This window comes from Narcine bancroftii, chromosome 2 (genome assembly GCF_036971445.1).
Source record: "Narcine bancroftii isolate sNarBan1 chromosome 2, sNarBan1.hap1, whole genome shotgun sequence".
NCBI classification, from domain to species: Eukaryota; Metazoa; Chordata; class Chondrichthyes; order Torpediniformes; family Narcinidae; genus Narcine; species Narcine bancroftii.
The window spans coordinates 56,244,142-56,258,546 of NC_091470.1; the positions used below are offsets into that span (position 1 = coordinate 56,244,142).

At 38.0% G+C, this 14,405-nt stretch overlaps 1 protein-coding gene across 7 annotated transcripts in view; it reads left to right on the forward strand.

Moving 5' to 3' along the window:
• The window catches only part of akap6 (A kinase (PRKA) anchor protein 6), a 427,053-nt gene that overhangs the window by 286,308 nt on the left and 126,340 nt on the right, over positions 1-14,405 (forward strand). For all 7 annotated transcript variants that reach the window (XR_011351260.1, XR_011351262.1, XM_069916733.1 and 4 more), the window contains 2 exons: positions 292-440; positions 4,814-4,934. Coding sequence is in view for 5 of the 7 variants with exons in the window: in XM_069916733.1 (XP_069772834.1) it covers positions 292-440; positions 4,814-4,934 (270 nt within the window). In the remaining 2 variants the exon portion in view is untranslated. The remainder of the gene's footprint in view (positions 1-291; positions 441-4,813; positions 4,935-14,405) is intronic.

Here is a 14,405-nt window from a genome sequence, read left to right on the forward strand (position 1 = left end):
AATTGTTAACCCACTGAGCACTACATTTTATTTGAATCTTGCTAAATTTGAGGCTGCATTCTGTAACATTGTACAGTTGAATAGCACACAAGGGAGAGAGAATGCATTACTCACTTTGTGAAAAATCGAGCTATGCCCTTTTATTGGTACAAAGCCTACATGCTAGCAGGAGCCTCAAAGGATGGCATCTGAACTCCCATGCTTGGAGACTAAGATTGCAGAGAAAATCCTGAATTGTTTGATGGATGCTAAACTATTTATGTTTACTGGTTACATGCACTCTGCTTCCAGGGAGAAATACAGCTTATCAACTTGGAAACCAGAAGAGATGCTGTGGAGCAGATGTCACTGAAGCTTTATAGTGAACAATATACAAGTAGCAACAAACGGAAACAAGAATTTGCTGCAATGTCGAGAGTCAATCGTGTAGATTCTTACAGGTATCAAAATTACACAGTCTCTTATTTAATCTAGGTTTAAAAGGATTAATTATTTCGTGAATATTGTGACATTGTACCTAACTGTTCACTAACATACATCAATCTCATTAGGTCCTAATTCATTATCAAAATTTACCAAAGATGTTAAAACAGATGATATGAAGACAAACTTGGCTTTGGGACCCCATACTTATGATTTGTTGTTGATAAATATGGAATTCTGTTAAGTTTACCCTTGTTTGCAGCTTTTATTTAATTTATATATTTTAATAAACTCAATCTGCCACTTAATAATCCAAAAATTGCTGCTGTTTGCATACTTTTGAGAATTTCAATGTCATCTTCAGTGATTATTAATTTAATGTGCTTCAACAACAGGAAAAGGAAAAACAAGTTGTGAAACCCAATCATGTTCCAAGTATTTCTGAAGGATCTGACATTAATGAATAGAATAAAGGAAAACACAAATGCGCTATCACATGTTCAGTGGACATATACAGAAAGAATTCCTCGAGTGTTAATGTTGCAACATCATAAATGTGTTCAAAGGGGACAGCTTTTCTCCTCTCATGTGCCTCTTTTTTGTTGTTTTCTATTGTTTATAGGATTTTAGATTATGCCAACAAAAAAAGTTAAAAGTTTGGATTTATTGTCAGAGTACATACCTGACATGACATACAACCCTGTGGGCAAGGCAGAAATGAAAACAACTGTACTCAAGAAAAGAGAGAAATGTAAACAAAGAAAGAAATGTAAACAAACTGTACAATACAGACAGAAAAATACATATTCAGAAATAAATAATGCGCAAAGTAAGAGTCCTTAAATGAGTCTCTGATTGAGTCTGTTGTTGAGGAGTTAGATGGTGGAGGAATAGTGGTATGAGTCTGTGGCAGCTTTGCCTCTTTTCTGATGGCAGCAGCGAGAACAAAACGTGTCCTGTGTGGTGTGGTTCCTTGATGATTGCTGGTGCTCTCAATTTTCTCAATGGTGGGGAGAGTTTTGCCTGAGACATACTAGGCTGTGTCCACCATCTTTTGCAGGGCCTTCTGCTCAAATGTTTTGGTGCCTCCATATCAGGCCATGATTCAGCCAATCAGCATACTTTCCACTGCACATCAGCAGAAGTTTGCCAAAGTTTTTGATGTCATATCAAACCTCCATAAATTTCAGAGGAAGTACTGTTGTGCTTTCTTCAAGATGACATCCACAATCAGCCTCTTGGTTTTGGTGACATTGATTGTGAGGTTGTTTTCAGTACACCATTCAACCAAGTTTTCAGTCTCCCTCCTGTATGCTGACTCAGCACTCCTTTTTATGCAACCCACGACTGTGGTAGCGTCAGTGAATTTGTAGAAGATGTTGTTGTTGTACTGAGCCACACAGTCATAGCAAGTAGAGCAGGGAGCAAAGAATGCAGCCGTGTGGTGCTCTGGTATTGATGGAGATTGTGGAGGAGGTGTTTTTACTGATCCTCACTGATTGTGGTCTGGTGGTGAGGAAATCCAGGATTCAATCACAATGGCTGTTGAGTCCCAGGACTTGAATTTGCTGATCAATTTTGAGGGGATGATGGTGTTGAATCCCAAAATGTGGCCAATAAAGTGCATCCTGATGTCTGCATCTTTGTTGTACAGGTGTTCCATTACATTTTATGGTGTTTGATGTTTTAATACTTTGGAAGGCAGGAGTTGTAAAATAAGAATTTTTATATATAGCTTGTAAGAATTTCTGGATGTCCAAAAACATTTTACAGCTATTTTAGTGCTTTTGAAGTGTGGTCACTTGTTGGATAAAGATCTTGGTCTTCAATTATGTACAGTGCAAATTCCCACAAAATGAAAATAAGTTCACAACTAGAAATTTTGGTTTAGTGAAGATAATTAAAATACATTTTAGTTGGGACAATGGACACAAACTGCATGCTCATCTTTGACTAGTGGTGTTGGATCCCTGAGAGAGAATGGTCTCATCCAAAGCATGGACTGTCTGAAATGAGTTTTAAATTAGGTAGTTTGTATTAATCTCATCAGACTATCTCCAATCAGTCCTGACTGTCCAAATACCAGAAAATCCCATCCCTCCAGCAATTTTCCAACCACTGAAATCAAGTTCACTGGCCTTAACCTGATGCTCTTTTATTTGTACTTTGGGACTGTTCCACTGTCATGGAAGATTTTTAATGGAATGAGATATTTTTGTGGATGTATCCTGAGTCCTTCCACTGAAAGTGGAACAGGATTAATCAAAGTTGAAGGCAAGTAGGATAAGGTTGTACAAAAATATAGTTATAATGATTACATATTCAAAAGAATCCACATTTCACACTATCCAACTGAGGATCCTCAAAAGAGAAGGTGACAATGGATCATTAAGGAAGCAAAATTAGAGCACCCAGCTGCTGCACCTCAGCCTTTAAAGGAATACTCTGGAGCATTGGACCATTTATCTATTACACAATTCCTCAGTCAAGAGTTGGCCAACTCCTTAGCAGCTGACACAACTTTTCCTAATTTAGTCACAGGAAAATGTGGTGAGCAAGGATACTAAATTTTTTTCCTCTCTTATGGTAGAGTAATTTTCTCAGTGTATTCGCTGATCAACTAAATAGTTTGGTTGGAACTTGCAAAGAAGGGAATTATATTTTCCTTCCATCACCTTGGCCATTCCTAATTGTGAGTGCAAGTCAGTGACAGGTCACTAACACACTGCACTCTCCGTCACAGTTAAGTCTAGTCAATGAATCCTAATCAAGGGAGAGGACACTTTAAATCCTTCCTTCACTCTCTTCAGTTCTCAAACTAATTTCAGCTGCTTTTCAATTATATGTTCAAAATCATCTGGCTCAAATACTCAACCCTTTTTCCATGAAAGAGCATATTTTTAAAAATAGTGTCACATGATTTCTGTTTTGAGATTTGATTTCAATTACCTACCTTTCTTTATAAAAATTATTTTCAAATTATCATTAATTTACATTATATTAGAATATATATTAACCAAGCAAAATCATTTGAATTTATTCAATTTTACTGTGTACTATAAAAGGGTCATGTATTTTTTTTAATGTATGTGGTTAAGCTACATGCATGAAACTAATATACGGTTTATAAAATATTTGAAGTAAACAATTCATTCAGAAATTACAAAAAAAATGTTTATTGTCTGTATTTTAAAAAAAGATAAATGACTCAATAAATCCAGTATTATGCTTTCATTTAATTGGTTAGAATTTAAATACAAACTATAAAATTCAAATTTTCAATTGTCAATAATTATTTATTGATGTAAAATTTTAGAGAAATATTTTTTTGAAAACATCGAAGTTGTACTAAAAAAAAATCCCATTGTAGAGGTGCAGAATAGAAGTTCTTTATCTCCTGCTAAGCCAACTCTACTTTTATTGAGCTAGATTTTGGATCCCATCCGAATGTGGCAATAAATGATCCTCCAGGAAATGTTTTCTCTCCACTAACTGTCATTGAGTTGCATCATTTCAAAATAAGCAGAACACAAGAATTGACTTGTGTAAAAGAACATTCAGTGTACATAAACATTAGTGTTATGAATTATGTTTGGATAAATTTTGGGAATTGTGCATTATCTTATTGCTGTATGAACTTTTCACAATTATCACATTCTTCAGAGAGCTGGATCTGAGTTGTAAACTCAAGACTTTGCTTAACTCAGGGACTTGGCTTTGAATAGAACATGGCTTTAATCCCTCTAAGCTTCTCATTCTAATGATTTATTTAGCTGAAATCTAATGAACTCCTCTGAATTTTAACGATTACTGTGTTTTTGAGAATTTTATGTTTTGACTTTTTGGCCTCACCTTTGCATTGGACATGTCTATGGGGAACACCTGTCTAGTGCTGCATCTAGCCTTTTGAGTGCTTTGCCATACTCACTCATGCCCAACTGAAATGTACGTTTGGTATACTTTCATCTTCTTATAAAACCACTGGCTGCAGGTTTGCTTTCATGCCGCTGTGCTTCTTATGTACCTAATATTCATCAGTTCATTGAAATGATGCTGAAGACTAAAATTAAATGAGGAATGTTAGGGTGGCTAAAATGTGAAATAGGCATTGAATGACTTTGTCAATATTTCTTCAGAATTTATTTTGTTCTGTTTCTTTCTTTTATATTGAAACAGTAACAAAATACTATTTGTGCTGTTATCTAATAATCTGAAATTTAGGTTTTTTTTTCTCTCTCAATTGGATTATTACCTTATTTTATTAGTCATCTTGTGCTCTCTACTTAAAATTTTCTCTATAACAAGTAATTACGTTTTCCAGTCAGTATTCATTCAGGAATATATATTTTATTTATATAATGCATAATGCATTTTTAATTCTACTTTCCAGCCTTTTGGACTTTGAATCAGAATACCAGGGGCTGTGGGATTGGCTGATTGACATGGAATCCATAGTGATGGACAGCCATGACCTGATGATGTCAGAAGAGCAGCAGCAGCATCTTTACAAGGTTAGAGCCTATGTTACTGTCTTTACGTGGATATGGAAAACCTGATTATCCTGACAAGTCTTTTTCTCGGAGGACATCTTGACGTTCATTGTATATATCATGGTGCCTATTAGAATTCCCTTCCCTGTCCCCATCTTCATTTCCATCTCTAGCAGAGTGCAGACATCATAATTGCCAAAGAGTTCCCTTTATCACATTCTATTAAATTTAATTTTATAAACGAATGAAGAATCCTTCTCATCGAGGAGCAGAAATAAAGGAGACAGGATTAATAAATAGACTGAAACAAAATGAATAGTCAATGTAAGTAGTGGCTTTACAGCATGTGTTTTTTATTGGAGGCTTCAGACAGATTAATCTATCCTTCAAAAGCTGTAAGAACAAAATTTGCCAGGACTATGGTTTATCACTGCATTGATACCAGTCAGCTTTCAATGAATTTTTATCAGTTTTCAATAGGGCAGTCTCTATTGTTTGGAGTTGTTATTTTACACAAGATTAAAACAAATATTTTACAATCTAATATAATTTGAATTCCTTTCCAAAGAGAAATGAGAAATGTATATTTCAGCAGCTTGATGTAACATGAAATCATTATTAAATTCTCTTTTTTATCACTATTCTTTTACTGATTTTTAAAAAAAAATCAAGGATTATACTCTAGATATGATGCGATTTTAAAGTAGAGAAGGAGTAATACGTTGAAGCATTTCAGGTGTTATTTTCCAACAAATCTCCACAGCAGTAAATCTGTCTCGTTTAGGCTATTTTTTATTCTTGTAATTCTGACGGTTGTCATCCCTGAATTGCTTTGAACATATGGCACATTTCAAAGAGCAGATTGTGGATCGTAAAGGAAAAAAATTAATAACCACCATCAGAATTGACAACAGGATAATGACAAGAAACAACCACCCTCTGGCTCTTCAAGTAATTTTTCATTTTTATACAAGGAATGGAAATTCAAGGTCAAACCGAAGCCTATCTCTTATCTTAGTGGCTTCTTCGAAACTTACTATCATTTTAAAGAGTGGCACCAGAAGAAATGTCTCAACTCCAGGTTTGCGCATTATCAGCTAAAGTAATGGAAGTAGCTAGGGGCATTGTTTGTCACACAGCCAGTGGGGGGTGAATACCTCTAATCCATAGCTGGTGTACAGGGGTGATAGATAAGGGGCAATCAGATTTTGGATTTTTGAGAAACAGTGAGAAAAGAAAACAGATCACATGCAGGAACAGCCATGAGAGAGAAGCAAGGGTAGCTGTGAGAGCAAATCACACATGCATTCTCCAGGGGCATTACTATATACATGAAAAGAGAATTTTTGAAGCACTGGTAGTAAGCACAAAGGAGTTTGTGTACTCTTTGATTTTTTTATTTGAATGCACCACATTTGGGGTCCTTCCTTTACCTGGATGAAACTGGCGTGCTGCTAATTAGTGGTGGGCAGTGAAGCACACACAGACTCCTGAAAGAAGTGATTCCTTTAAACTTCAAAGTAGCCCTTAGCAGAGGAGAGCTTGTTCAGAAGAATCAAGCACACTGCTTCATTTGCTGTTACTATCTATTCACAGCTTCGTTCCTCACCTCCAATGAACTTTATCCTTCGGATCTCCTTCACTTAGTTCTTGCTTTTGTTAACTGCTGATATAAAGGTATTTTTTTCCACTTTTCAATGAAGACTGAATATTTTCTCCAGCAGTATTATTCCCAACAAATGATCGTCTTGTTAAACAAATAAAATTCAGGTTTCTGTCATTGAGCTGTACATTTTGTTTTGACATTTAGAAAGTTGATAATATGCAGAATGTTGGAAATAATAGACTAGATTTATCTTCACATAACATAAGCTTTGTGATGAGCAGTTTTAATCCATCTACTTTGCACACACTAAAAGCTTAACTAATGTGGAGTTGAAAGCAGCTGACCAACATCATCCTGCTTAACTCTAATATGTAGCTCTCTATGTTTGACATTACAGTTCTGAAATTTAAATTAATATTACACCTTCCCTTGGTGTTTCCAACTAAATTATTCATTCATAGATATTTAAGTTTACAGTGATATTCAAATAATGCCACCATTTTGTGACTAATCTTTTTTGTATCAAATATTAAAAACCCTCTGCTGTCATATTTACTGAGCAACATTTCCATCTATGACAAATTCAGAAAGAGCAACATTTTTTCCCAAGGTACTTTGCTGATGGGGGAGGGGTGGGAGATTCTTTTAAAAAGTTTAGACCTCTAATTTATTTCCTGAATGCATATGCCATTCTGATGTTGCCTTGCATCTGTGTATAAAAGGTTGATTTGTTTATTGAAATAACACATGATTGGCTGTTGAGGGGTATTATTCCATGGCCCTAGTGTGGTGTTCTGAGGCTGTCATTTGAATTTCAGATGCACCAGCATCCACATTCGCAAAGAAATCATCCATTGACCCATCGACTAATGGGTTTATTGTAAGAAAAGAAAGGTTTTGTTTTGGAATTGAAATCCTTGAGCTATCCACTAAATAGTAAACCTTTGAATTCACACTCCACAGCAAAGTGAAGGAATGGCTCATGGAAAAGAATAGTTTTTTTATATAAACATATATAATTGTTAATTTAGTTTCCATTGTTGTTTTCAAGGTGCTGTTTTGTTCATCTTATATTGATGCACAGTTGTGTCCTAATTTTGCTTTACAATATGACCGAATGAAAATGTTGTATATTGCATTCTTAATGATGTTTGTGTCATCACCAGTCCCAAATGGCTTTATACCTATTGAGAAGAGGCAGGCTTCCATTTAATAGTTTCACTGAAGCATATGCACTAAGTAACTCTGAAATATGATGCTACGTTTTCCCCAAGTTTCTTATCATCTTTAATATGTGTCCAAAAGGCTAGTCTGAAACTTTTGCAAATTTTCTCTGCATCTGGGAGTGATTCTTCTGGCTCCATTCCTTCATTGTGATGCCAGCTCATGTTATTGTCTGTTCTGTAATGTATCTGATTTTATTTTGTCAAGGTGTTGGCCAGCACTTACCATGCTACTTTGCCAGATTTTAGAACTATTTTAGAATCTGCAAACTATTTGCAGATTATACATTTCCCTGCTACAGTTTGACTTTTCACCATAGAAGTTTTTCCATAATTTACTACCATAATTTATTCACATTGTATTTAAGACTCAAGTTTCTGTAGTTAATCTTGCAGTTTCAGCATCTTTTGATGTTTTTCACTGTATCCGCAATCATCAGCTCTATGAATTTATTGTCATTTCCAAATTCTGAACTTGCTGCAACTCCACTAACTCCGACCACTCAATTTCCTGCAGTCTGATTCAACTGCTGCAAGAATTTTCTCCTATACTTCTACATTGATGTCCAATACAGTTAGCATGCAGATTCATCTTCTGCAATGGATTACATTCCAATACATTGGAAATGTAGTGCTAGTTATGAGTTAGCTTTAATTTGTGTCATCCATTGGAAGAGCTTGGTTGAAGCCAGGTGAAACTAAGGTTTAAAACACAAAATGAATGACGTACTGTGGACAGACACAATTTAAATATTTTATATTTCATTAAAATTGACACTTGGTAGTATTCTGTCAAAGATTAAAAAAAACAATTATTAATTACTTTCTCACCTCCATTAATAGGATTAAAACATAAATTCTTGGTGAGAGAAGTAGAAATCATTGTGGGAGGAGAAGCCCATTGCATGAGTTGAACATGTGAACTTTAAATATTCATTATAGCTAATGTACTCCTAGTGTGATACCATGTCCTTGTCCTTGGACAGAAATGCTAGAAATGTTTAATAAATTAGAGTCCAACCCACATTTCCATGGCAGATGCTGATTGATGCATTCTGCATTCCCATATTTTTAATTTTGATTTGTAATTTTTAAATTCTGATTCATTTAAAACTTATTTTTTATAAGCTTGATACCACAGTAATGCAATTGTCAGAACCAGATTTAATTGAAATAACAGAATAGCAAACTCTGTCATACTGTAAAATGTACGATATATTTTTTGTATAATTTGTAACTATAGCTTGAATCCTTGGATGTTTCAGCAGATTATTTAGGTCCAAAATCGTGATGCAATTTGAATGTTAATAATATAGTTAATCTGGAGTGGAATCTTTTTATCCTCTCAACACCTGAGGTCAGTTCTCAGAAGCACTGCAACTCATGTTTTTTCTTTCTTCATTAACCAAAAGCTAGATGCATCCAAATGGAACAACTAAGATGATCAATTCTGCCTATAACAGAAGCTTTACTGTGATTGGAAGTGGGTGTTTTGGACTTGAGGATTCTATATCCTGATGTCAAGCCACTGAACCGCATCGTTGTATTTTTCCAATGATTGTTGTAACAACTCCTGTTCATTCTTGAAAATCAGCATACGTCTTGTAGAATTTCAAATTTGTTAGTCATCTGCTTGATTATAAAGTATGGCCACCGTTTGAGTGGATTGATTGTAAATTTTACACTCTCTTTTTAAGTCAAGTCGTCACCTTTATTTATTGTTCATACTATGCTCACACGGTAAAGACGAGATAGCATTTCTCCAGGACCAAGGAGCATATTTACATAAATATAAGTTAGAATAGAAGTTAAACACATTAAAATATTAAGATGTGTACAGAACAGTCCACAGTTCCCTTCCACAAATGTTCTGGGAGTTCAGGAGTCTAATGGCCTAGGGGGAAAAAAGCTTTTGCCCAATCTGGACATAAGGGCCTGAGTGCTGCAGTACCTCCTACCAGATGGGAGAAAGGAGAGCAGTTTACATGAGGGGTGTGTGGAGTCCTTCACAATGTTTATTGCCTTTTGCCTGCATCAAGTGTTGTAGATGTCCTTCACGGTAGGAAGAGAGCTGGTAGTGATCTTTTTCACTGATCACTATCCTCTGCAGGGTCTTGCAGTCCGGGGAGATACAGCTTCAAAACCAGGTGGGGATGCAGTTGCACAGGATACTCTCGATACATCCTCTGTAGAATGCAGTGAGGATGGAGGGTGGGAGATGGATTTTCCTCAGCCTTCGCCGGAAGTGGAGGTGCTGCTGGGCTTTCTTGACTTCAGAGCTTGTGTTAAGGGACTAGGTAAGATTCTCTGCCAAGTGCACTCCAAGGAATTTGATAATCTTGATGACCTCAACGATGGAGCTATTAATGGTCAGTGGAGCATGGTTTACCCCAGGCCCTCTTGAGGTCGACAACCATCTCTTTTATTTTTATTAACATTCAGGTACAGGTTGTTGGCTGTGCACCAGTCCATCAGTAACTGCACCTCATCTCTGCACACTGACTTGTCGTTCCGTCAGTGAACTTGATGATGTGGTTCGAGCTGTGTTTTGCTGCACAGTCGTGGGGAAACAGAGCGACCAGCAGTGGACTTAGCACACAGCCCTGGGGGCCCCTGTGTTCAGTGTGAGGAGATGCTGTTACCAATCCGGACTGCCTGAGGTCTTCCAACAGGAAGTTGAGAATCCAATTGCAGAGGGAAATGTTTAGACCCAACAGGGTCAACTTCCTTATCAGGTACTGAGGTATGATGTGTTGAATGCCAAGCTGGTCAATAAACAACATTCGAACAAATTAGTCCTTTTTTTTCCAGGTGAGTGAGGGCTCGATGGAGGGCAGTGGTGATAGCATTGTCCATAGAGCATTTGGGTCTGTAGGCAAACTACAGGGGATCTAGTGGTGGGAGCAGCAGGAGCTTGATGTGGCCCTCGAAGCATTTCATGATGATGGATGTGAGTGCCACAAGGCAGTAGTCATTGAGGCAGGACACAGACAACGACTTTGGCATGGGGACCATGGTGGCACGTTGGGACAACAGCTCTTCTCAGAGAAATGTTAAAAGTGTCAGTGAGAACATCGGCTAGCCGAGTCACACCACCCCTGAGCACTCTGCCGTGAATGTTCTCCAATCCAGCAGCTTTCCGCAGGTTGATCTTGCTTAGTTCTCTCTCGGCCACTGCAAATCACAGCACCTGGTCATTTGGAGGAGAGGCAGCCTTCTTCGCTGAAATGTTGTTTTTCAGCTCAAAGCACTCATAGAAGTTGTTCAATGCATCTGGAGGGAGGCATCACCGGCAGAGGCAGATGGTGTAGTCTTGTGGTTGGCAATGTCTTGGAGGCCCTTCCACATGTATCGCGTGTCCTTGTTATCCAAGAAGTGAGGTGAATGCATTGGGCATGCGCACACTTTGCTTCTCTGATGGCTTTAGACAGCTTGGCTCTTGCAATAGTTAGGGTTACCCTCTCATCCACTCTGAAGACAACGTCTCGGTTCCTAAGCAGCACACACACCTCTGCTGTTATCTATGGCTTCCGATTGGAGTGAGTCATGATGGTCATGGGAACAGTGACATCATCAGAACACTTACTAATGTAGTGGTCGCTGATGCCGTATACTCCTCCAGATTGATGCAGTCATCACCAGTTGCTGCTTCCTTGTACGTGTTCCAGTCAGTGCGCTCAAATCAGTCTTGAAGTGCATCCGTTGGTTTTAACCTGCTTCCAACTGGTCTGGAGCATCTGACGAGTGGTCTCTATGTTGGGTTCAGCATTACAAAGATATGGCCTGAGTATGTGAGGTGAGGGGCAAGACTCTGCCCGATATGTATCAGAAATGTTTGTATACACAAGGTCCAATGAGTTCGTCCCTCTCATAGCAAAGTCCACATACAGATGGAATTTAGGTAGCCTTGACTTAAGGTTCATCTGGTTAAAATCCCCAGCAATAATGATCAGTCCGTCAGGGTGGGCAGTCTGCAGGTCGTTTATAGCCTTGTACGGTTCTCAGATTGCTTCTTTAGTGTTAGTGCCAGGGGTGATGGGGGCGGGGAAATGTACTCGCACTAGATAAAATGGTTTATATCTGACCGTCACAAATTCCACCAGCATTGAACAGTGACCAAAGACTCATGCAGAATCTTTGCACCATTCTGTGATAATGTAAATCCACAGGCCACCACCACGGACTTTACCACACAAAGCAGCATTTCTGTCAGCTCGAAATAAAGTGAGCCCATCTGGGACTCTTTTTAACATGTTATATTAGGTCCAAGTCATATGCTGGAGAGGGAGAATTAATTATGAAGATATAGTTTTGTTTTCCTCCCCTCTTGACAGTGTTACTTCCTGTTTGGCATAGTGCATTGATCAAGTAGATACTTTTCTCATTTAGAATATGGTTAAAGATTTTATTTAAATTAGAGGGAGCTATGGGGAGGTGTTGAGTCAGTGGTATATGATGGGTAGTATTAGAAGCATGGCAAATAAATTAAAACTGTCTCTTACTCAATGTTCAGTGTATAAAAGTAAATGGTTATCTTTTACTGACTGAGTACAGTCTGGTACCAGCCTGAGTTTACCCCTCTAGCCTAGGGGTATCTAAATCAATTGAAATATTGCAACTTGAAATCTGGCCCAGAGCAAATGAAGCTCACAGTAGACTGTAATTAAACTTTGGACATTCTAAGCTGCAAGTCATAATTTCACTGTGGTGGCTATTTTCAGGGTTTGACGGTTTTCTTCCATGCATCAATCATGGAACATTTTTCTATATTGATAATGCAAACTAAATGAAAATTTATTTTCAGATTTTAATCAGTTGTAAAGTACACTCAAACTTCAAGCATGGTCACCTGCAAAACAATGGCCTCACCAAACGTAATCTGGTAAAACATGGATAACTCAATGTGCAAATATCTGAATGAGTATGTGCCATGCATAGATTAGACTGAGACAAGTGATCATGCAAGTTTTCAGACAAGTTCTTTTGATGTTGAGATTTTGGGCAAGGGATTCATTCAAAATTCTTCTCAGAAATGATGTGCTTATGAAAACTTAATTAAAATCGAGTAGTGCAATTTCACACACATTTCAGAAAATTCACCTACTAATTTTTGACAGAATTTTCATTCTCCCTGGGACTTTATTTTCAGTAACTGGGAATGCGTCATCACAACTTTACACTCAAGAAGAGAGTTGCCTCTAATTTTCCTTCTGTGCAAGGTGCAGACAGGAAACGTGGCCATTTCAGATTTCAGACTTATTGTTGGAGTACATACATGTCATCGCATACCACTCTGAAATTCCTTTTCTGCAGACGAGGCAGAATTACCACTTATTGGTAGTGCAAAAAAAAAACAACTCAGCGTAGGCATGTAAACAAATAAAGAACTATAAACATGTAATGAATATAAGCAAACCAACTGCACAATATAGAGAATTTAAAATATCAATAAAATGCAAAAAATGAATTTGTTGAGGAATTTGATGGTGGAGGGGTAGCAGCTGTTTTTGAACCTGATGTGCGAGTCTGGTGGCACCTGGACCTCTTTCGTGATGACTGCAGTGAGAAAAGGGTGTGTGCTGGGGGGGTGCGGATCCTTGATGATTGCTGCTGCTCTCTGATGACAGCGTTCCCTGTGGATGTTCTCGATAGTGGGGAGGGTTTTGCCTGTGATGTCCTGGGCTGTGTCAACTATCTTTTGCAGGGCTTCATGCTCATGGGCGTTAGTGTCCCCATATGAAACCATAATGCATCCGGTCAGCACACTTTCCACCAAACATCTGTAGAAATTTGTCAGGGATTTTGGTGTCATACCAATCTCCTAAGGAAGCAGAGGTGCTGACATGCTTTGTTCATGATGCCATTGGAGTGTTGGGTCCAGGAAAGATGACTCCCAAGAACCTAAATTTGCTCACCCTCTCTACCTCTGATTCTCCCAATGATCACTGGATCGTACACCTCTGGCTTTCTCTTCCTGAAGTCAACAATCAGCTTCTTAGTTTTGATGACATTGAGTGCAAGGTTGTTGTTGGTGCCCCATTCAGCCAAGTTTTCACTCTCCATCCTTTATGCTGACTCATCACCTTTTGTAATACAACCCACTACCGTGGTATCGTCAGCAAATTTGTAGATGGTGTTATTGTTGTACCAAGCTGCACAGTAAAGTAACTAGAGCAGGGGTCTAAGAACCAAGCCATGTGGTGCTCTGGAATTGATGGAGACTCTAGAGGAGATTTTCTTGCCAATCCTCACTGATTGTAGTCTGGAGGTGAGGAAATCCATGATACAATTATACGGTTAAGCTTTCTTCAAAGTGCAAGCATTTACATACTGCACTCATGCCCTTATAGAGAGAACCTTTTTAGGCAAGTTTTTTTGCTGGCAAGACTTCACTGAGGGCTTGAGAGTTTTGGTAACACCCTTGCACAAAGAACATGCTTCCACCATTCATTGTTTCTCAGTAATCTGTCCAAATTCCACTGAATCCCTGGGATAATGCTCCCATCCCCCTCCAATTATTCCCTGTAGCTGGAAGACTCTTATTTGAATTGTAGCACATCTCTTTAAGAGCTGGTTCCAAATGTCTGACTTGCTGAGGTATTGAGAAACAAAGGAATTTTATACATGTTAACTGGGGATACTGTGTTGAAACTAATGCTGCTG